Below are 24375 nucleotides of genomic sequence, written 5' to 3' on the forward strand. Positions count from 1 at the left end.
CCGTAGGTTTTTACCTCTTTTAAAGGCAAATCGTGGAATTTGTAACTGTGGTTCAACTTTGCTTATTAAATGCCAGTTATGTTTTATTATCTTTACTATGGCATTGGACTCAGTTCCAAAGGTGGTTACACATGTGATGGGTTATGAAGCCTGTGTGTTTATATCAACATCTCTTTCTTTGTGTAATAATGACTGTCTGTCATAATACCACGCGCGTTTCATTGCACGTTTTGTTAGTCTGTAAGGATATGCTCTTGTGACTAATTTAGTCAACAACAATTTAGCCTCTCTAAAATAATCCTCCCTTTTCGTACAATTCCGTCGTAAGGAATTGTACGAAAAGGGAGGATTATTTTAGAGAGGCTAAATTGTTGTTGACTAAATTAGTCACAAGAGCATATCCTTACAGACTAACAAAACGTGCAATGAAACGCGTGTGGTATTATGACAGACAGTCATTATTACACAAAGAAAGAGATGTTGATATAAACACACAGGCTTCACAACCCATCACATGTGTAACCACCTTTGGAACTGAGTCCAATGCCATAGTAAAGATAATAAAACATAACTGGCATTTAATAAGCAAAGTTGAACCACAGTTACAAATTCCACGATTTGCCTTTAAAAGAGGTAAAAACCTACGGGATTACTTAGTGAGGGCATATAAAGATCCAGTACCCACTACTTTGCAGAATTTATGGGGAATGCCACCTGTGATAGGCCATTATGCGTGTGGGTATTGTACTGCTTGTGCCACCACTTTGACTGTAAAAACGTGTAATCTCAATGGAAATGAAATTGTGCTACGTGACCACTCAAACTGTTTAACCAAAAATGTAATCTATTGTATACAGTGTTCCTGTGATTTATCCTACATTGGTAAAACAACCCAAGCAGTTAAAAAAAGAATTTTACAGCACCAATCACGTATTCGGTGCAATGTATTAACTGCACCATTAGTAGAACACTACCAAGCATTTGCCCATAGCCCTACACAAATGAAATGGTTTGTCTTGGAAGTTATCAGAAATACTAGAAGATGTACCAATGTGGATTATTTGCTCACACAGAGGGAGAACAAGTGTATTTGGAAATATAAAACAGTGGAGAAAGGACTGAACTTGCTTATTGAGTGGCATACTCTAGCGACTTTACATTAGATCCCTTTGATTACTGACACGTATTCAGCATAAATCGGAAGATGGTGGATTGTTTGGTATTTGAAATGCGTCATATGTGACCATACAATACAGATAAATTGTGGGTTTCCGTATTTGTCGTTTGATTATGACATACTCTGTCATCTGGCTTCACATTAATAACACGTATGTACTTATACCATATATCTTTTATCCACTATAAGATGGCCGCCACCCATAAAACAGCGTGGTAACGTTAAATCACACGCTGAGCATGAATGCGCCTTTTTGATAGGTCCGATTTATTCCATGCATAATATGGGACTCTAGAATACATTTAATTGTGGTTTTTCACAATTCTGGCTTTGATTTGGATATAACTTCAGTATCGCGCGAACATCTAAATACACTTTGGCCTCCATATCTATCGTATATCCACTACAAGATGGCCGCTAAATTCAATTACAGCGTGGTGACGTCAGAACTCGCGCTGAGAAAGACGTGGAAATGATTGTTTGAAAAGATGGTGCCGCCGGCGTTTGGGTCACTCGGTCTCGTTGGAGCAGGGTCGAGGGAGCGATCTTTTCAGACGTGTCCAGTCTTCTATCCTAGTAAGTCCTAATACTTAGTGAGACCGCTCGGCGCTTTGGGTGATGAGATGGCCGATTTGTTTTTCATTACTGTGACCATCTGTTTTTATACTTAGGTCAGCAGTTAAACTTCGCTTCTAATCACTGAGTATTCATTCCTCTAGTCACCTTGAGGTGTTGGTATATGACTAGATGATTATATTGGATTGCAATATATGGGTATTGAAGTTCTACCATGGTTGCTTTATAGGTCACTGATGTTGTTCTGGGTCCACTATGTAAGTACCCTTGGGTTCTTTTTGTTCTTTTTGCCCTTTTGGCATTTTTCAAATAATGGAACCTCTCAGATGCTCACTAAGCTATGTTATATTACAGATTTTTATATGAGGAGCTTGTCGAGTGATCTAATATCCGATTGCTTTGGAGATTGAATTACCTAGGATAAGGTGAATAGACGGTATATCTAAGTTCAGACATGCTTTTAACTGGTTTTTAAATGGACTTTATTGGTATGCAATAAGTTCTCACGTGGTTCTGTCTCACACTCGTTGGGTGTGTCACATTTTTGGTTTAAATTCAGTCACTGGGTAGTCCGGTTTTATATGGGTGCACTTGTTGTCCTGATGTGTGAAGCAACATAATCGGATTTGATATGCAGGGAACACCTTAAAGTTGTAGCTTGTTGTTTTCTCACTAGATATATACATGTGCAACTACATCGTCCTGATGATGGTCCTAAGGATCGGATAGACCAATGGAGGACCGAAACGTCGACACTCTATCACCATTTTGCGAATATGTTGTAATTGGAGTATATACAAATACGCATATGATTGTGATTCTGTCTCGTATTATGGCAATTTAACTAAATCCATAATTGTAGCAAATGGTGATTTCACACTACTGTAATCAACTGTATTCTCCTGGTTATGTGTGTGTTGCCTAGTATAAAGAAAATATAAATAAGAAAGAAAAAAAGTGAATACAAGAATAAAACTTGTTTTTGATACAGACAGCTATTTGGATTGGTTAACTGTCTCCTGCTTAATGAAAAATGTTGATCACGAATGTGACAGTATTTTGAATATTTACATTGAACGAAATGATTCCTGGAGGGACATTTGATTTTTGTTATTGAATATACCCAGTCCTTGTGGGATAATTGGGTGGCTCTTTTTTGTTGAGTTTTTTAAAGGGGGCCTCAAAACGGGTCTCTATCGGGCTCTGTTTTGTGTCCTGGCACAACCGATCCGTTGTTTTTGGCGCGGTATAGAGGAAGGGAAATCCTATAAACAGTCATTTTCTCTCTGGATTTCCCTTCTCTTTTTGAAACTCATGAGCAGCAACATTTTAGTGTCTTCACCAGGGCTTTAAGTGGAAGACTTTCCAATATTATATACAAGCCATAGTTGCTGCTTATTTATCTTATGAAACTAACAACCATTGACAAAGCCAATAGTCCTGACTTGTTGGAGGCATGATTTTACTTGTTGTAGCATATATCTGGATACAGTGACAGAAACAGCAAAATACCAGTAGGGCGATATACTATGCTAAGTACAGATTTTTAGCTTTGGTGTTTTAAGCCACGCCCTTAATTAAATTGGCCACGCCCCTTTGAGAGACCCCTCAGTTTTTTCAACCCACTTAAAGCCCTGCTTACACCGTTTTGGTGAATGTAATCTTCTTTGCAACTGTAGATTTCTTTGGATTTTTTGAGGGGGGAGCAAGGAGGGGGGGGGGGAATCTTACTTAATGCCAATTTGTTGAAACAAAAAAAAACGAATAAAATTATTTAAATGTTGGAAAAGTTCAGGTTAAAGACCAGCAAAGACACTAAAACGCACATATAAAGGCTTTCAGAACACCAATGAAGCAAGTGGCTTGCTGGAGGCCTTCCTTAATGAACACATCTGGATTCCCACTACTCCAGAGGTGTCCCTAGGCAGGTCGAACAAGCGGAACACTCAGGTGGTACTGCATTGCAGGTAGCACATCACAGGGTACGTGAGAAACCTATTTTGTGACAAAACAGGGGATTTTAAGAGTAAAAAGCTATTAAACTGACCAACAACGACATCTTAAATGTTGCTGGGAGTATGGTAAAAATACATGGATGAAGAAAAAATGGAGATGTGCTTATAACATGAGGATGGTCCCAGAGGGAAATGTATGTCTATAACGCAAGGAAACTGAATGAAAAAAAAACGGGACTAACATTTTAAACAAGGCAATGGAGTTGTTTTCTGGTTCGAGGAATAAGTCTCCATTGTTTGGTCAATAGTTTGGTCTACGGGAATGGTAGCTGGTACAGCAGTGTTTGATGTCTGTGAGGAAGCAAAATAAAGAGTGAAAGAAGGCAGACGAGAGGACAGGCCAGTCAAAGGGAGCACAAACAATTTAAAAAGAAACCCTAATTCAGAAATAGTAAAAAGAATAAGAATCTAATAAATCAGTAAACGATAGCTATCAGCATAGCCACCACAGACCAGTATTAAACATTGCAGGGTCAGCAATTGGGGACTGACTATGTACGGTTGCCAGCAGCAAACAAATTAAAACACTGAGCAAAGAAATGCAGCTTTTTATTAGCACACAAGTGCAAGGGTATGGCCAGGGCTTTAAGTGGGCCAGCAGTTTTAAAAAGCAGCTGGTGAGACGGGTCCCATTCGGGCTCTCCATTTTTGCCCTCACTGTGAGGGTGAAAAAAATCTTAACTCAGCAACAGTACCACCTTTCACTGCCTTTAATATAACTCACAAGAGACTTGTTATAGTTCTTTCACTGTCTCATCATGTCAGAACTGAAGCATTTTCGATAATATATACAACAAAGCCATAATTGTTTTTTCTTCGTATACAACTAACAACTATTGACAAAGCCAATATCCCTCGCTTGCTGTCGGTATAATGTTATTTGTTGCATTATATATGTGGATACAATGACAAAAACAGCAAAATGCCTGTCGGACGACACACAATGTTTGCCCCCACAATCAGACCACCTCGCTCCTCTCACTCACAATCAATCAGGCCTGCAGGCTGGCAATCATCCTCCCGGTCGTCTCTCCACTGCTGTGCAGCAGGGCCTGGTACTGTATTCATTGTATTAATTAAATTACCTTCTAGGCGTCTACTCGGCCCAGATGCAGGGCCAGCCCCATACAGTTGCTGTGCTGCTGCTTGCACCCAGCGCAAGCCTCGCCCTCAAGGCCTCAATGCGCATGACAAATTTGCAGCCCCATGCCCCCACCCTAAGGGTGAAGACTAAGACACAGAGACATCTGCGTTGCGCGCTGCGCACCGGCACCATCGCCTGCCTGCCTCTGCCAGCATTGCAGTTGTACTTTTCCACCCCAGTCTAGGTCAGACAGACTACCACAGTCTGACTCTGACTCACGGAGTTAGTCAGGGCCCCAAAATCGGCCGCACTCAGAGGGGGACAGTTTTGCTGGGGTTGCCCCTGCAAAACCAGCCCCCTCTAAAAATACGGCCTCCACACCATCCGGCCTACCGGGGATTGCCTGGTGCCCGGAATCACCAGTCCGGCCCTGCCGGTCACTACTTTTCAATTTCAATATTGCATTGAACAAAAGCAGGCAGGCAGATATGAAGAAATGGGTAGGGAATTCATCAAGGAATCTTAGGAATTACTGTACAGATTTCGATGCCGGAGTGGGGATAGAGAAGTATATTTAAGTGGTACAAACTGTGAGAACACTTTAAGTGGATCACTCATATGTCAGGATATAATGGTGCATGGGGCCTGTAATAGTTCAGCAGCAAATTGATCCTGTCACTTGAGGGGTGCCCCAGCTGCCATGATCACTCCAGTGTTCAGGCTGCTTTCGAATGGGAGTTACTTGATGCTGAACGATCAAGGTTGCTGTGGGATGCTTCCGGGCACTGCATATCTGTTAACCATGAGCTCCAGGGTTACTTGCTGTATGCAAGTATTGGAGAGCCCTATAGGTATATATACACATCACATCTTGCTGAGATAGCCAGAGGAGATCAGGACTTCTCGGCCGATACACTGACTAGAGACCCTGAGGTTCCTGCAGGTTGACACTCCAGCTTTCAGTGGTCTAACATCCCTCGCAGGGTGTCCAACTCGAGACCAAGACGAGGTCCCACAGTCTCTCACTTCAAGTAATGAGCTTGACTTTATTCTAGAGGGATTCTTGGCTTAACACCTACACACATGCTAGTTACACTTAGGTACATCTGGTTATGGAGGCATCGCTGGAGTACGAATCTTTTTATTACCATGTAGTTTATGTACTTGTATGTATTCATGATTACCGCAAGATGATAGAGCTTTACCATCCTTTTACATTCATATTGCTTCTAATCCTATATATCTGCTACTGTCTAACCATTGTTGCATCTCATCTATTTTACACCAGAATAACAACTGCTCAATAAATACTTATTAAAAAGTAAAAACGCCCAGACTGTTTATTCTGTTTACCTCTCTAAGATAGACTAACTAAGCAAGAGTGACTGAACGAAAAGTAGTATATTATTTCCATGGTCCTGAGGGATCAGGGTTGTCATGTTCGATGGTTGCCAAGGACTATTCTCTCCTTGGTAAGAGGAGATTCTAGTGGCGCTGTGAGCTATCTGGTACAAAAGGCAAACATACCTGGTGGGGGTGTTCAGAATCAGTCTGACACCAATCCTACAGTGTATGCTATCCGATCATGCAGATCCTGTATAGGCTTTATAGGAACTACACAACAATAGGAAAAGCACATCTACGTGGTGCCGCATAAGGTATATATGCATGAGACAGGACTTGCTGTGGTCATTAAGGCCCCATATGTTCCATTATAGAAAGGTTACATTCGTCATGTTTCAGTTACAAAACGTATGTGTTTTGTCATGTCTGGATTTTATCGTTGGTGGTTTGGGGGTATTGTACCATTTGATGTGTTGATGTAGCCTCGTGATATAAATGTTAGCACAGTACAAGGTTAACTTAAACAATCAAAAAACTGTCCCCATTCTCAACAAACTCCCCACCCACTACCTGGTCATAACCCCCCAAGTCCCACCCCCTCACACTCCAACCCTCCAAACAGATTGAGATATTGACCCCACCCCACCCAAAGAAACCAAACCTTTAAACATGATATATGTCCATGGGAATTATCCAGTGAGGAGACTTGGGTACTCCAGGCATACGCCCCTGACCACAGGACAAGGTGGCAAACGTTGTTGTATACCAGGGAATATTAAGGTGTATCGTAATACATTGTGGCCTTTCGCCCCACCTGGGTGCGGCCTCATACAGCATATCTCTAAGTGTTTCCTGATCCTTCCCCGACATTTAAAGAATTATGATTGAGACCTATGACTTATGATTCTAATGAAATCAGTGTGCTTGCTCAATGTGACCTCTTCCGTGTGTACTTGTTCTGCGATTTTGCTTACATCCTTGCAAACCCAATTAATGTCCGCTGTGTTGGTCATTTTTTCCAGGTTGGATACGTTTTTTTTTTATGGCAAACAGGGCTCTCTGAGGGGAGGATCTTATTTGTAAACCTCCATTCCTCGTTAACCTGGCATGCTTCAGGATAGACTGCACATCCCCTGCTTTGTTTACCGCCCTACTCCTAAAGGCGAATTTGTCCATATTTTTAATTTGTGTCTGTTTTTCTCTGACTATCTTGCCACATCCTATCTAGGTACCTTCTTCTGGTTATGGCAGTAAGGCCCTGGTTTTCGACCCTCCCAGAGTGAGCTAATGTCCCTTCGGTACCTCCAGAGGTCAAGATTGATGGCATAAGCGAGCGGAATGGCAGGGATCCCAGCAGGAGCATGACGTCTGCACTCGTGTTCCGATTTGCCCCGGAGCATAGGTACCAGACTTTATGTGGCGTTAATTCCCTACATCTGCCTATTTTCCGAATCATCCCACGTCTTCTCTGGTCTGCCACTGGGTCAGTCCTTGCTGGGGTGTTAGGTGACTGTGTCACACAGTATCGCCCCAGGGTATGATGGCTCAACAGCATACATTGTTTGCTCAAAGGGGTCCCCTCCCACCCGCCTAATCAACCGGGCCCTCCGTTGCAGACCTGTTCCCCGGGCCCTGTCCATCTTAACTAGCAGTCATCTTTGTTAACAGCCACCAATGCTGGTTCCCTGATTCCAGGCCGAATTTCACCATTTATGTTTCTTCCCTGTGGCCTGCCTCCTCGGTCTTACCTTCCGACGCCAGGTTCTGTCGCCAGGCCAGTGCAGGGCATTGTTGGCAGGCGTTCACACTTCCGGCTTCAATTATTCATGGCGTCTTGACCACGCCACTTAATTTCCAGCATTTTGTGTTACCTTATTGCTTGACATGCCTGAAATAATGCCATTACGCCACATCTACTGAAGTTCCCCTGACGGGAGCACAGATCAATACGAACAAATTGAATGCCCGAGGTTGATTTCAACAGCATGTGCAATTTAGTGTTTTTTAGTGAAAACAGCGTTTTATGTCCAAAATGGATGTGTGGGTGAATTTCTAAATAAAACAATAATAGTGCTAAATGCTGGGTTTGCAGCTCATGGAATCTCAGGTAGTTATCCTAAACCTTTGCATTAATATGCGCACCTCAGTAGGCCTCTACATTTTATACTGTGCTTGCCTGGACCAACTGCTCTCCGAAACAAGTGCAGGAAGTTACTTACCCAAGGCTCTGAAAAAAACTTTGAAATATATGTACCTTGTTACTTTGCAGTTGCTGACGAGAAACACAGTGATAATGCCTGCTTTGTTTGCGTCCTGTTAAGCCATGGCGAGGAGGGATATATTTATGGGACGGATGGAATGATTGAAATAAAGGAACTGACTTCACTTTTCAGAGGAGACCGGTGTAGAACTCTTGTTGGGAAACCCAAGCTTTTCTTCATCCAGGTAATTATTTATGCTATGAATATTCGTTATTGGTGTGTGTCTTTATTTGTCAGAAAATGTAAAATCAAAAACTAATGTAAATAAACATGTTCTTGTGTAGTGTAGCTCCTATTTTCCCAATAGGCTCTGCGCATTGGAATAGTACCTACAGCAGTAAAGGCCTAGGCCAGACGTTAACTAGGTCTACTACTGTCGATACTAGACTTAATTTTTGGGTTTGCCAGCTAAGCTCAGAGTTCGCTAGAAACTTTCTCGAATGTTCAAGGAAGGATTAACTTCCCTGATTAGACAAGAAGGGATTTAGTTTCTGACAACCATAGAACATGACAACTTTGCTCTCCCCTAATCAAGAGTCAATCTCGAGAGTCGTGTGAGCACAAGGCAATTATTTTACTCAGTCAGTACGTGCATTCTTAGTCTCATCAGAATGTAGAGAGAAGGAAGAGACGGGCGTGTTCAATAAAAGATGTTATTTATTGATCAGTCTCTTTTCTCGTACAAGAGAAATGGATCGATATTATTGCAATACTTATAGTTAAGTAAAGTGCATACATTAGAAGCAATAGTATAAAATAATACTGTAAAAACATTGATATGGTTTCTGAGCCATATGATGTTTAAAATGATTAAAATATATTTACATACACATATACATTTGACTAAACGTACTCAACTGGTGTTTCTAAATACGCCTACCCCGTGTACCTGACCTAAGTCTAATGCGTGGGCGGGAATAGAAAGTTACAGTTTAAGTTAAGTTTGTTTTTGCCAAGTGAATAACTAAAGAATTCTCTGTGAGGGGTTATTCAGTTCTGTACCTGGAATTTAGGATGAATGAGGAATGGTATCTCTTTCTCTGCTCTCGATATTCCAGGCTGCCTGCGAGGGCTACCCGGAAGCGCCGGTGCTGGGTCTCTCGGCTTGAGATAGCAGCGCGTCTCTCAGCGCGTCAGGAAGGCGGGGCTGCTGCCAGCGGGGTCTGCTTCTGCTCTCGGCTTCGGCAAGTATGGCTGCTCCGTCTTGTCACCACGCGTGTGTTTGCATAGGGCAAGGTCGGCAATATTTATACCTTAAAGGTGCCGGGATTGACGTAAGGATGGACATAGGTACGTCAATAAAGATGTCATACGACTTGCTCGTTAGCACATTCTTTACTAAAGTTCTCTGTGAAATCAAAACAATGGCCGCACGGATTATCCAGGTTGTCATAGGTTTGATTTGTTATGAGAACGTCGTATGCCTTATCAGGGGCTGGAGGAATGTCGCTTGTCTAATTAGATCTCAAGCGTTATGACCTAATCAGATAACACGTTCCTGTGCCGTAGTGTGACTGCGTCAGATAACGGTATCTGCATCATGGGGGTTTTCTTGCCTCATGGGCTGACTGTTAGTTAACTAGCTAGGTAGTTTAACCAGAATAGGGTCAGGAATAGGGGGATCGATTCAGAACCTATAGAAATACACGACACCCACTCCACGCTAACTATGGTCATATCTACTAATCTATGCATAGTATAACATAGTACAACATACTATAGAGTATAGTGTATACCTTACCACCCCAAAATACATAAATGCATTTTGAAATTTTCAAATATACTGAAAAATTGCAGTCATATATATTGTATGCACTTAAGCTATGAATTAAATGCAAAATTAAACACGCATTGTTATGCATTATTGCTTTTTGGTATATGAGAAATACACATGAAATGGCTCTTAATATAGCTATACAGAAAGGAAGGTCGAGACCATTTCATCACATAATAAAATATTTGTGAACATACCAGCGGGCAGCTAAAGTCTATATAAAGTATCTAAAATAGAAATCTTAGTTCTCTAGGAATAGTTTCTTACTTTAAGCAGAAGATCAGTGTCCCGGGGAAAAAATATATAGAAATTTTTTTTAAGGGCTTGCTGAAAAAAGTTGCTGTCCGTGAACTGGATTGTAATTGTTCATGTGACTTTATTTTTAAAGTTGAAGGCCGAATTCAGGGAACGCCGTGTGCGAGTTTACTCAAAAGTCTCTATTTCTGTTCCGGAGAGAACATCATATCATTCAGGCTTTCGAAAAAACTGTCAACAGCTTCATGGGAAAGTTCCACTAAGTCGGAAATAGGGGTAACCATGCATTCGTGCGCATGATTGTCTCCATTGACATTCTGATTTGCATTGCTGACAGAAGGTCGTACCTGTTCGATGCTGCTTTCATCTCGAACTTCACTACCCTTCAATCGTAGTGGTGAAGATTCCAGGAATGCCGTCATCAGAATTGGCAGCCTTTGAGGGCAGCACAGTGCGTGAACCTTGGTAGGAACCAACAGTGTATCTGCATCCACCGGCGCATCCGATTGTAGCGTCAGACAGGTGTCTAACACGCATTCTTCTCCGCATAGCAGACACCTTAGTACAGGTAAAACACACCTTTGCCACATTGGTCGAAATGATAGAAACCAAGTCATGTTTAGGTCTCTAAGCCGGGAGAGTCCCAGGATTTTTGATATCCGGTCCCGGTATCCAATGGCTAGGATCGTATCTTCCATTGTCGCGAGAGTTTGATCTGTGACATGGGTTGCCATAACGGAAAATAAGGACTAGGAATAGGATTCCTGCAATTAGTCCCAGGATCAGGGGAAGTCCGCCAAAAATCGAATGGACGAAATCTGGAAAAATACCCAGTATGGCTTTGAATGGTGTTAATGCCATCGAAAATACTGTCTTAAATACCTTTGAGACCCCAGTGGTATCAGAAATATTTAAGATTTCGCTCAGGATTTCCGCGAAATGTACGGGGGAATTAGTTGATAATAATGTATGTATCTCTGCAGTCGTCCTTGCGACTTGTAGATCATACATTTCTTTAGATGACGTGAGCCTTGTAGGCGTCTGAAGAAGCACTGTTTTCATTCTGCTTAAAGTATCTATTCGAATAGAAGTAATTTTCAAACCGGGCCATGCCCTTGCCTCCCTGTCTGGAAAGGAGCTGGGGAACAAAGATCGTCCACGGCACTTGACCTTCGCCGTCGTAGTGACGAGATAAGGAGTCCCGGGCATAAGACTACAACATCTGCGGTCTACAATAAGAATGTAACTCCCATTATAGAGTCTTTGAAAGAATGGTTCTATTTCAGTTGCAGGTGCGCCTTGCTGGTGACATGAAAGGTTGTATGAATTCCCTTCACAGGCTCCGTGCAAACTAATACCGTTACACAGAAGCGTGCCGCTTAGTGACATAGCACAATTGTTGCCACTAAGAAACACTTTCTGTCCTTTGTTACTGACACATGCATGTGAATAGGGCAGGTTCCAAGTTGTTTTAAGGTACCCCTTTCCCAATTTCTCGTACATGCCAGCCTGTATATATTTTTGGCAGTATTGAAACCTGAAGGTTGAGATTGGAATATTTATGATTCCGTGGATTATCCATTCACTGACAGGTCGTTCTGACATTGTCATTGGTAATCTTTCTAGTTTTTCAATGCTCAAGATTGTATAATCAGCACCCTTCTGCGCCATACCGATTTGTCTATCAGTAAGGTTAAAGATTTGGAATAGTGACGTTGTGTTGATTAAACGCCAAGGCACATAGCCTGAACGAAGATTTTGTAACGTCCAGCCAAGCTGTACAATGGAACGCAATTGTGACTGTCCATGTTGTAATAACAGTAAGTCTTGCGATAATATATCGATTGCTGAAGACACAATGCTGTCCAATGAAAAAATTCTGGAGGACAGAGTCATTAACCCATTGTCCACTACAGAAAGTGATTTTTCCAAATTAATACGGTCAATTTCCCGTATTCTTTCTGCTGTTTCAATTTGAGTAACCTTCCAGGCCTCATTGTATGCTGCATATACAGAGGCTGCTATGAAACGCTTTTGACGCTGTTTGCGTGGTCCCAGTATGAAATCACGCAAGTCAGCACCATCAGTAAGTAAAGTTAGGTGTTGCTTAATTTCAGGCAGTGTGGAAGTTTGTAGCCATTGAAGGCATAATTTGCCCACACTGTAGGTTGTTATTATCCCTGGGTGATGTCTTTGGGGATATCTAGGGTCTGGCCTGGTCATTTTGAAACCCTGTGTTTTATTCAGGAATCTATCTTGACAGTTATTTGTATCTGTGGGCCAGATCAACCATTGTTTCCAATCAGGATGTGTTCTGTTTTGGTTAAGTATATGGTTTATGTCTATTTCTTCATCTGTTTCAGAGCTATTGCTAAACATTGTTGGCTTTGGAATAGACAGGTTATTTAAATCTTTGATTTTGGCTAAGCCAAGACAGGTGGTTTGTTGAACAGTGTCATTTAAAAATATCATTTGTTCTGGGATCATGCAGGCTCTAAACAAAGCTTCTAAACCCTGTACTTGCCATTCTTTTGTACCCCAAACACTTTTCAAATCAACATTTTTGTCCCAATAATCAAATCCAAAAGTATTCATTTTTTCAAAGAACGAATCAGAATAAATCAATTTTGTGTTGGTTATCATGGTTTTCATCCCTGTCTTGTTTGACAATTTGTAATAAAATGTTTCAGCATTACTAGTGTTAAAACCTTGAAAGTATGAATATTTGTCATAAACGGTTCTAGAGCTCCCTTTTGGAGGTGTAGCACAATGTTCCCATTGATTATAATTTAAAACATTTCTTGGTTGTGCAGATTTATGCAAAAAACTGTTACCATAATGGTTATAGCAATACATACTATCATAATTTGTAGAACCTTGCAAATAATCATGTTTTGTAAATTTAGCAGACATTACTAAGTCAGACATCATATTGTTTATACTTTCAAAGTCCCAATCATCAGCAAATGAGTTTGGTTTTGCAAAATCACTCAAGGAGATCTTGATTTGGTGTGGATATTTCAGGATCTCGACCGGACCATAAATTTCATAGTCAGTGTTGTCCCAGGCTACCCCACCAGGTATTGGAATTGCTGTGAAGTTGGCTGAAGAAAGTTCTGAAGAAAGTTCTCGTTTCTCGACGTGTGAAGATGTGTGTGGTTTGAGGACCAAGTTGATGTTCTGACTTGCTGTGTCCATTTTAGCATATTTTCCCTCAATGAAGCGTCCCAAGGTAAATACCATGATGAGCCAAAGTATGAGGATAAATGCACCAAAACCCACCCAAAATTCAATCCATGGAGTAACCAGATATGTTTCTTTCAGTTGTTTCAAAAGTTCCTTAGCTTTGTCTTTAAAGGATTTTGATGATGGCTGTGTCTTTTGTTCGCTGAAACCTTCAGAGGAATCATCGAAGTTGATGAAGTAACCAGATGCAGTTCTGTCAATTGTTCCAATTGGTTCAGGATTTTTGTTTCTTGCATTTTCACTTGGAACTTCATTGTAGATTGGTGTGTCTCTGCTAAATGTCTTTATTTGGGTTTTCAGAGGTCTGAGTTCTATTGCATTGTTGCATAGTCCTTGTTGTTCTTCTTTAGGCGTTTCGAATGTGATGAGCCTCTTTGTTAGGACCTCTGTACTGGTAGCAAACCTTGGTGTTCTGCTACTTATTGGGAGTCCACTTGGCCTACTGTTTGTTATCGGCCACATGTTGTGGTTTTACCAGGTCGATGGATACAACTCGGTTCTCCTTTTTTCCAGCAAGTGGCGGTAGTACAACTGATCTTGTCCTGTTGACAGACAAGACAGGAACTGCTTTTCTGTAAGAAGGCCCAAATTCCTTCTTTACCGCGATCTTCTCCCTGACTAGATCCCCGACTTTTGGAATCCAGACAGGTCTTGCTGGGACAGGTGGTGAATCTTCAGTGGTCGTTGGCTGTTGTTTCAACTGTATGTTGCTCAGGTCTTTTCTTGTTTTGTTTAAGTCCTGCAAAATAGCCAAACGGTCTTTGACATCAAAGGTTTTTTCTATTACCACTGAAGTCTGACTATCAAGGTCAGAGATCAACATCCTAGTTCCGAATAATAATTCGTACGGACTGAATCCCTTCAGAGAATTTCTTGGCAAGTTATTTAGACTACGTTGGACACTTATTAGATGTTTGACCCACCCAGCTCCCGAACCTAATATCCTTTCTATTATAGATTGCTTTCTGCCTTGGTTTTTTCTTTACACCGTCCCATACCCTCAGGAAGGAAGTGAGAAGATTCCCGCTGGGCTGTGCTCATTTGGCCATGTTTTCCCCCCCAGGCTGGTTTGCCTGAGTGAAAGAAATGGTCGAACGTAGCATGCTCTTAGCGTATATGCCATTTAGACTTGCAAATCTTGTATAATAGTCCGGACGTCAGCCGAGTGCTGGTGATCTACATTATAAGTGGAAACTAGCCTGTATATGTTAATCGCAAGCCATTTTTATTTTTTTTTGGTAATATTATCTGCCTTGATACGACGAGGTATTAAACTGCTTCTCTCCCCACTGCGATCTCTGTTGCAGTTTGGGCAGTTTTTTACAAACATGGTGTAGTGCAGGCTCATGCCTGGCCACCAGTACCGTGATTGTAATTCTTCCAGAGAATCTTTTAATTTAAGGTGTCTGTGACCCTCGCCCATGTGTGCGTCTGCGATTAACAAGTTTCTCCTGTCCATGTTTGGAATCACTCTATCCCCCACTCCAGGGATTCGAGCAAAAGGGACGGAGTTTGCATCGATTATGTATGTATAATTGAGTGGATAGTTGATCGGTAACGCTGAGCAGTCGCCTTTTGATGACGTTTTCACTGCCAGCATTGTTTCACCGTCAATGTATTTTAATGTACGCTTTTTTCGATCTACGGGAGCCGGTTTAGTGGCTGCCGCTGCGGCTGCTTCAGCCAATGAATTCCCTACAACGTGAACGCCATCACGCTGATGACTCAGTGAGTGTGTCACGTGAGTCTTTGGTAGTTCTTTTTTCAAAAGAGCTACTTGTTCCCAGAGCAGTCTCTGCTTTATTGGTGCATTTGTGTCATCTTTGTAACCGTTCTGAATCCATGTCTGCAAATCGCTGTTATATGATTTGACGCAGTAATATGAATCTGACACTATAAGTGTCGGGAATTCGCGATCCGCATTATCTAGCGCCATTTTCAAAGCTAATATTTCAGTTTGTTGTTCTGAATTGGTTTCTACTGAGTGTGTCTTTGTTAATAGAGGTCTTAGTTTACCTCCGCGCCACACTTCTTTTGTAATCTCACATGTGGGGTTGTATGCTTGTTCTCCCCAAACGGATGGTTGAGCATGTCCGTCTGTATAGATTACACAGGCGTAATGTCGTAGAGGCAGAATGTCGATTGGCAGAGGATACGTCTTTTCATATTTTAGATTTTTTAATTCTTCTAGTTCTTAAAAGACTGTCAACCAGGCAATACTTGATAATTCATATCCTCCGTACTGGATTTTCAGATGGGCAATTCTGGATTTTTTGAAGTTGAATTTGTAACCCTCTGCAGCGAAACCAAGTATTATGGTGTTCACTCTTTTCAAGTGAGTCTCCAAGTCATCATCTGTTAAGTAAATGTCATCGACATAAGATAATGCTTCATCATCATATAGTTGTAGTAATTCTGTTACTCTCGCTGAGAATACCCCCGGGCTGTTCTTGTACCCCTGGGCTAACCGACAGAATTGTTTTTGAGTGCCATTTACTGAGAAAGCTGTTAAATATCTGCTCTCTGGTGCTATGTTTTGACAAAAGAATCCATTGGAGATGTCCAAGGTTGTTTTGTATTTTTTGCGCACTATGTTATTCATTAGTGCAGCACTGTGTGAGTTTTGCACTGCAAAGGTTTTGCAACATGTGTTAAGGTGTCGGTAATCCAAAACTAGACGATATGAGTTGTCTGGTTTGGCGACCGGAAACAAAGGATTGTTCATTTGTGAGGTGCAAGTTTCAATCACCCCCTGGTATTCTAGCTGATCTAGTATTTCATTTACTTGTTTTTTAGCTTCTTGCTTAATTGGGTACTGCCTTTGTGCAGTTGGTTGTGATTTTAACTGGACTTTGTGAGGAGGAGAATCCTCATCCCATCCTACATGATTTTTATATAAAGCAGGTGCTAAGGCCACTGCCCACTTTCTAGCAAGTGTATATTTTTTATGAATCGGTATTTGATTCGAGAAGGCAGGCATAATTACTTCTTCGCCATGAGGGCACTCCCTGACAAACTCTGGTGGCCAGTCTTTTTCAGCTAGAAGGATGTCATAGCCTTTGGAGAGGTTATCCCAAAATAGTCCCCTAATTTTCCTAGTCTTATCTCCCTCTATACGTAATGTTATCTCGTATATTTTGTGGGGCTTGCTAACTCTGGTATCTGCAGTTTCCACTTGAAGGTATTCATTCGTGTCCACTGTCTCCAGATGATTCATAAGGACTTTGCGAGCTATGCTCACCTCTGCTGCGCTGTCTAGCATTGTCTGAGCCCACTCTCCGTTTTTCAGTTGTGTCCTCAGTATTCTCGGCATTGTTAACTACCTTGATACTGGCTACCTTCTTTTTTGGAAATTGTGATTTCTTTTTCAGTTGAGCAGGTTCCTTGTCTTTGGACTTGGCGTGCTCTTCTGATCGTCCTCTTCTTTCCGATTTCTGCGAGGAATTCTGAAAAGATTGAGAGGGACGTGTATCAATGTCTTGATATCTATCAGGTTTTTTAATATTATCCCTATTTCTAAGGTTATATCTATTCCCAGAGGGGTCACTCTGGGGTGACCTTTGTCTCGGGTTTGGAGATTTCTCTCTTCGCCTAGGAGACCTTCCTCTGGACTGGAATTTCTTTTCTTTAGGATTGGATTGTTTATTTCCATCCCAGTTCTTTTTTGGTGAATTATTATTATTATTAAAAAACATTTTTTCTGGACTTGTAGTCAGTTGCGGTTTTACTGGTATTCCACCTAGACTATCTCTGCCTAGTTCTTCATAGGATTTTTCTATGATTCTGGCAATTTCAGCTGGTTGGTCTGCTATATCTGTCTCTTTTAACCTCTGGCGGATCGCCACGTTTGCTGCTTCACCCTTTATGTTGGCTAGTAATATAGCCGAAACCTGCTTGAAGTCTTTCAGTAATTTCATACCAAGAGTTAAAGCAAGTTCTGGACCGTATTCATCTTGAATTTGTTTTAGCACATCTGGTATTACCGAAATGGACGGAACACCGTGCGTTTTTGTGTAGATGGAAGCAAAGACTGTACCCCAAGTGTCACAGTCCTCAATGTGTGGTGCGATTCCCATTGGGAGACATATAGTCAGAATCCTGTGTTTTTCCAGCGGGGTGGTGTCAGGAAACACCGCCTCTATTTGGGTAATTTTCTGTGCCAACCAGAATGGTATTTGTTCCCGTTTAGCTGGAACTTTACCTAGGCAGGATTGGATGTTCTGTGGTGTAATTTTATTTGTGTTCCCCTGGTGAGGGGTCAGCTGTGGAAGTTTAATCGCTGGCTGAATTGTTGAAGTCCGCATTACATACTGAACTAATTGTCTATGAATTTTTAGTAGTTGTTTTAGCTGTATTAATAGCTCTGCTGCAGGCATTCTTTCGATGTCTGGATGTGGTGTGTATCCGGCTAAGACCGGCCACGTTGCTCCTGGTCTTCCTAAAGGACCGAGCCTTGTAATGTGATTGTTATGTATTAGGGCGCCATCAAATAAGAGCAAATGCTCTTGGAATTTGAGTGGTACTTCCACCTCCTCGAAAGGAGTGTAAATGTCGGGTGGAACCTCAATTTTGTAATAGTGGAAGTACTTTGTTACAGCATTTGCTGCTGGAAAATGTATCCATGTATAGTATACCTCTGTCTGCCGATATTCGTGTGCCTCAATTACGAATATGACTGTGCCACCTCTAGGTGTCAGTCCATTTTCTATAAGTTTTAAGGTTATAGATCTCCTTTTGGCGACCTGGATGAGTATTATATCCGGGTCTGCTGTTTGCATGGTAGCATCAGCATCTGCTATTTCAGTTGCTAATCTAATTGCCTCTCTTTCATCATCACTCTCTGCCATTTTACAGACAGGATGGTATTATTTTTATTTGCAGATCAGGTTTCTTTATGGAAACAGAGATTAGATGCACAATATTCTGGAACTGTTTTATCCTTCAACGTTGACTAGACCAAGAACCATACATAGGAGTTCCCTCCTGCGAGGTTTTGGAGGATATAATAACCTTTCACCCACTCCAGACGTCTTTGGAGTATTTGGGAAAAGGGGTCTGAGTGAGAAAGCACGACTGAGTTACTCTAAATGTCTTACGTTAGTTTTATCGCCCTTTCCAAACGCGTTGGGCGCCATGTAGTGTAGCTCCTATTTTCCCAATAGGCTCTGCGCATTGGAATAGTACCTACAGCAGTAAAGGCCTAGGCCAGACGTTAACTAGGTCTACTACTGTCGATACTAGACTTAATTTTTGGGTTTGCCAGCTAAGCTCAGAGTTCGCTAGAAACTTTCTCGAATGTTCAAGGAAGGATTAACTTCCCTGATTAGACAAGAAGGGATTTAGTTTCTGACAACCATAGAACATGACAACTTTGCTCTCCCCTAATCAAGAGTCAATCTCGAGAGTCGTGTGAGCACAAGGCAATTATTTTACTCAGTCAGTACGTGCATTCTTAGTCTCATCAGAATGTAGAGAAAAGGAAGAGACGGGCGTGTTCAATAAAAGATGTTATTTATTGATCAGTCTCTTTTCTCGTACAAGAGAAATGGATCGATATTATTGCAATACTTATAGTTAAGTAAAGTGCATACATTAGAAGCAATAGTATAAAATAATACTGTAAAAACATTGATATGGTTTCTGAGCCATATGATGTTTAAAATGATTAAAATATATTTACATACACATATACATTTGACTAAACGTACTCAACTGGTGTTTCTAAATACGCCTACCCCGTGTACCTGACCTAAGTCTAATGCATGGGCGGGAATAGAAAGTTACAGTTTAAGTTAAGTTTGTTTTTGCCAAGTGAATAACTAAAGAATTCTCTGTGAGGGGTTATTCAGTTCTGTACCTGGAATTTAGGATGAATGAGGAATGGTATCTCTTTCTCTGCTCTCGATATTCCAGGCTGCCTGCGAGGGCTACCCGGAAGCGCCGGTGCTGGGTCTCTTGGCTTGAGATAGCAGCGCGTCTCTCAGCGCGTCAGGAAGGCGGGGCTGCTGCCAGCGGGGTCTGCTTCTGCTCTCGGCTTCGGCAAGTATGGCTGCTCCGTCTTGTCACCACGCGTGTGTTTGCATAGGGCAAGGTCGGCAATATTTATACCTTAAAGGTGCCGGGATTGACGTAAGGATGGACATAGGTACGTCAATAAAGATGTCATACGACTTGCTCGTTAGCACATTCTTTACTAAAGTTCTCTGTGAAATCAAAACAATGGCCGCACGGATTATCCAGGTTGTCATAGGTTTGATTTGTTATGAGAACGTCGTATGCCTTATCAGGGGCTGGAGGAATGTCGCTTGTCTAATTAGATCTCAAGCGTTATGACCTAATCAGATAACACGTTCCTGTGCCGTAGTGTGACTGCGTCAGATAACGGTATCTGCATCATGGGGGTTTTCTTGCCTCATGGGCTGACTGTTAGTTAACTAGCTAGGTAGTTTAACCAGAATAGGGTCAGGAATAGGGGGATCGATTCAGAACCTATAGAAATACACGACACTTGTGGATTGCTACGTTCAGATAGGACAGTGGACTACATCTGAAATTAGTCACAACACAAACACTATTTATTTGTTTTGTACCTTTTCTCAGTCTGGCGGCAATGATGGTTGGGAATTTGAGGAATTAATGAGTGAGAGATGAGGGAATAATGAGAGAGAGACTGGGGATCGAAATGAAACACAAAACTATTTATTCTGCGGTATTGGACCACCATATACTCATATATGTGCCACCTTGTGATGATTTTAGAACATTATCTTGAATAATACGCTAGGAGGGTTTCCAGATCATTAGAAGCTAATACTTCCATAAACAGTTTGGCAAACTATCTACCAAACCACCACCACAGGGCAGACTTTTAATGCACCAGCCACAAGCTGACAACCATCCTTGTAAGGAGTTATTTTCACCCCCAAATGTGCTCCTTCAAGCATTAAGTACACCACTTTCATAAACATAAATCTATGTGGCAGGTTGCAGCCCATCTTGCCCTTGGGGATGATATACCATCCCCATGGACATCCCTCTGAGTGATTCTCTAGTTTCTTCATTTTTTTTCATGATACCTCACTGTGGTCCCTTACACTACTATTCTTGGACCGATGTGGATCCTAGAAATGTCCCTAGGGAAGGCCTACATTCATAATGTCCCTGACACCAGGAAATTATGGAAATGTTCTCCATTTTCTGTAAGATCATCTTGGTTATCATGACATTCTCATACAGAAGGAATGTCAGTAGAAATGGCTTTAGATAGCCATCCAAATATGAGATTTCATTGCAATATAGCTTCAGCTGGCATTACAGTCATTAAATGAGTGCCCCCCCACTGCAGAGCCACTCAGCCATGCAGCAGCGCAACCGTCGGGATCCCCCATCCTCTGAAAGAATCAGGGGAATGAAAAGGAGTGCTGACTCAACATCCACCTTTTTTGGCAGATGTTGCATTACTATTCTCCTCTACAAGAAGCCAGCATTTTTCCTAAGGCTGCTTTGACCAAGTAATAATAATATTAATATTAATAATAAGTTGACATCTAAAGCCCCTGATTATTCCCAAAGGAGTGTCTCTGTGCTAGGATTGGCCACCATCCTACACCCAACCCGAATAACAGAACATTGAACCAACCTAAGAAATGCAACTCTAATCTGTGATCACCAGGCCCCAAGGCAGCTGGAATAACCAGGACTTGAGCTTTTTACAGAAGGTTTCTTCCGACGATTCCATCCTAAAATAGATGTGTAAGCTGTTCCTCAAGTCGCCAGTCAATCTCACTTTGTTTCTTTCTGCTTCACTGAATTCGATTGATAGGCTTCAAACTCTGCACAGGAGACCATCTTCAAATTCAGATTCAAATTCTCTTAAATTGTTGAGCGTGTCAACTATCTTTTTTGCTGTGTGCATCTATAAAGTAACAAGTAAGAATTGCATTTGTTCACTAGGACTAGATCTTCACGGATATGCTTGCTTGTTTTGAAAAGAGTGGAAGCTGGTGTGCATGTACAATTACCTTTCACTGTAAACTACTGTAATAGGATCTGGTACCCTGCCTGCTCCATTCCTCTCCCAGTCAAAACAGTGAGTGTGCATGGTATTGGTATGTGATGTCCCACTGTTTGACATGAAACAGTCGCTTTGAGACCAAACAAGTACTCTCAATTGATTTTAAAAGAACCGCCTTACCCTCATGCTATGTTCTGAGACTTCATTCCTACACATAGATCAGGAGCAATTTTCCTACTTACATCCTCATGCAGTGAACACAGTAACTCCAACTATGTTTTCCTGGCGGTCATTAGTAGCAGAGAGTCTAAAAGATGGTTTTCCACATTTTCAGTAAATACTCTTTCTTTACTTCATTTCTGTTAAGTAAGTAATAATGTGTGATGTTTGATTAATTAAAATCTTGCATTAAGTCACACAAGGAATTATCACCGATATGTAACACATATGTACAGTATTACCGAGTACCACTCCTGAGGCGGAAGCCGGGAGCTGTGATATTTGTGCATGACTTTTAAAACATTTGTAATTTTAATTTAACAGTTAGTATTATTATTCAGCAAGTTGATACTTGCTTTTAAATTGCGCCGCATTTCGCCGCATTTACTGCCCTCACTCAGCCGAGTAGGCGCTGAGTCGTTTATGCCCACGGAGGCTGCCGGTAAGATACAGCGGCCATCTTGGGGAGGCACGCAGGTTGGCGGACTAGGCTCTGGGACGCGCGCTGAGACAGTATAAATCAAAACGGTCATGTCTCCGCACAGCGGACGCGCCTTCCTCGCGCCGAAGGAGCGCCAAAGGAAAGCCCGTCTGCGCCCGTCCGCGGCAGGACGGGGCCAGGGGCCGGTACTCTGGGACATAATAGAGCCGGTAACTTTAAATGTAGTGGGGAGCAGCTCTGGAGTATGAGAGGAGATTTAATATCTATATGTCCCCATTCTATCTCGCCGGAGGAGATACTGACCCCCTGCCCTTACTGCAATTTTGTCATCGGTCCATCAGAAACATCTCCTCTTAAAAATGGGAAAGTAAAGTCGTACTCCCTAGAGCTTCTTAACTGCCGCTCCCTGCCCAAACATGTGAGCGAAATCTGTATGTTGTTGGAAGATCGAGACCCCGACATCCTCTTTTTAACTGAAATCTGGATGAATGAGGCCTCGGACTCTGATGCAGTCCGGGCCTTGCCGCCAAACAATTTTATTAGCAGGCATGATCGTTTGAGTAGGCAGGGGGGGAGGGCTCGCAATCATTTATAGAAACACATTCGGATGTCGGACTACTAGTAGTCCTTTATTAGACTGTGAGAGTATGGCGTTTGCCATCTCTTTCTCCCTCACTTGTACCTTCTCTGGGATTTTGGTGTACCGGCCCCCAGGAGCACATAATAATTTTTGCAACAATCTCCAAGATACGATTACTCATATCACTAGTACTTCCCCTAATTTCTCCATCTTGGGTGATTTTAATATTCACCTTGACGAACCAGAGGCTCCCCCCTCGCAAGATCTTATGGAAGGGCTTGGGATGCTACAGCTCAAACAAATCGTGGCCGGACCTACTCATTTAGCAGGCCATCTGATTGACCACTTTTTTACCAACCTGGATAATATCCGTTGGGAAGAGTCGCTCTTTGTCCCTTGGTCGGACCATGCTTTGATATCATTTTCGTGGTTGCCCCCGGACCAAAATTATCCGGTCAAATTAACTAGGAAGTTGAGCCGGATTTGGTCTAGACTCTCTCTGGATGATTGGGTAGCTAAGCTGAATAAATCCCCTCCACCCTTCTGTGATAATCCCGTAATGGCCAACGCATCTTTTAATGGTTGGTTAGAGGCCTCTTTAGATCTTACTCTCCCTAAAACAGATGTTTGCCATCGCATTGGCTCCAATAAAAAGCCTTGGTACTCCCTTGAATTAAAACTGCTTAAACAAAGCTGTAAGCAGTCTGAAAGAAAATGGAGAAAAAAATGTTCTTGCGACAACAAAAACAAATACAGACTGGCAGTACGGACATATAAAAATCAAATAAAAACTGCACAATCTTCTTACTATCAAGATAAGATTGCTACCGCCGCCAACTCCCCTAGGGAAATTTTTAAAATGTTTAAATCATTGGTCACCCCTCCCAGTCCCCCTAATGAATCGTTGGACCCCAGAAACGTTGTGATGAGTTGCCTAATTTCTTTGCATGTAAGGTGGCAAATATCTACTCAGCATTTAACTCTTTGGATCCCATTCTTCCTGCAACAGCCCCCGCATTGCCTGCTGTGCTGGAGTTTTTTCTTCTGCTTGACTTAGTCACTGTAGAAAGACTCCTTGGGAATCTCAAATCAGGCTCCCCCTCAGATGTTGCGCCTCCATCTGTCCATAAGCTGGCCTCTGCGACTGTTTCCCCAGTCATCAGGGATGTTATCAACTCTTCCCTGGCTGCTGGTTTGGTTCCGCCACTTTGGAAGCAGGCTAGAGTTAAGGCACTTCTAAAAAAAAACAGCCTAGACCCTGAAGACTGGGAAAATTATCGCCCCATATCCTTGCTGCCTGGGTTGGATAAAATCGCTGAGAAACATGCTAATTCCGCATTATCATCGTTCGTTGAGACTAACGAAGCCCTGCATCCCACCCAGACGGG

The 24375-nt window shown here is 42.1% G+C and overlaps 1 protein-coding gene across 3 annotated transcripts in view; it reads left to right on the forward strand.

Moving 5' to 3' along the window:
- The window catches only part of LOC144755184 (caspase-7-like), a 236097-nt gene that overhangs the window by 79047 nt on the left and 132675 nt on the right, over positions 1-24375 (forward strand). For all 3 annotated transcript variants that reach the window (XM_078643844.1, XM_078643842.1, XM_078643843.1), the window contains one exon: positions 8466-8641. In XM_078643844.1, coding sequence (XP_078499970.1) covers positions 8466-8641 — 176 coding nt within the window. The remainder of the gene's footprint in view (positions 1-8465; positions 8642-24375) is intronic.

This window comes from Lissotriton helveticus, chromosome 5_1, assembly GCF_964261635.1.
Source record: "Lissotriton helveticus chromosome 5_1, aLisHel1.1, whole genome shotgun sequence".
NCBI lineage: Eukaryota > Metazoa > Chordata > Amphibia > Caudata > Salamandridae > Lissotriton > Lissotriton helveticus.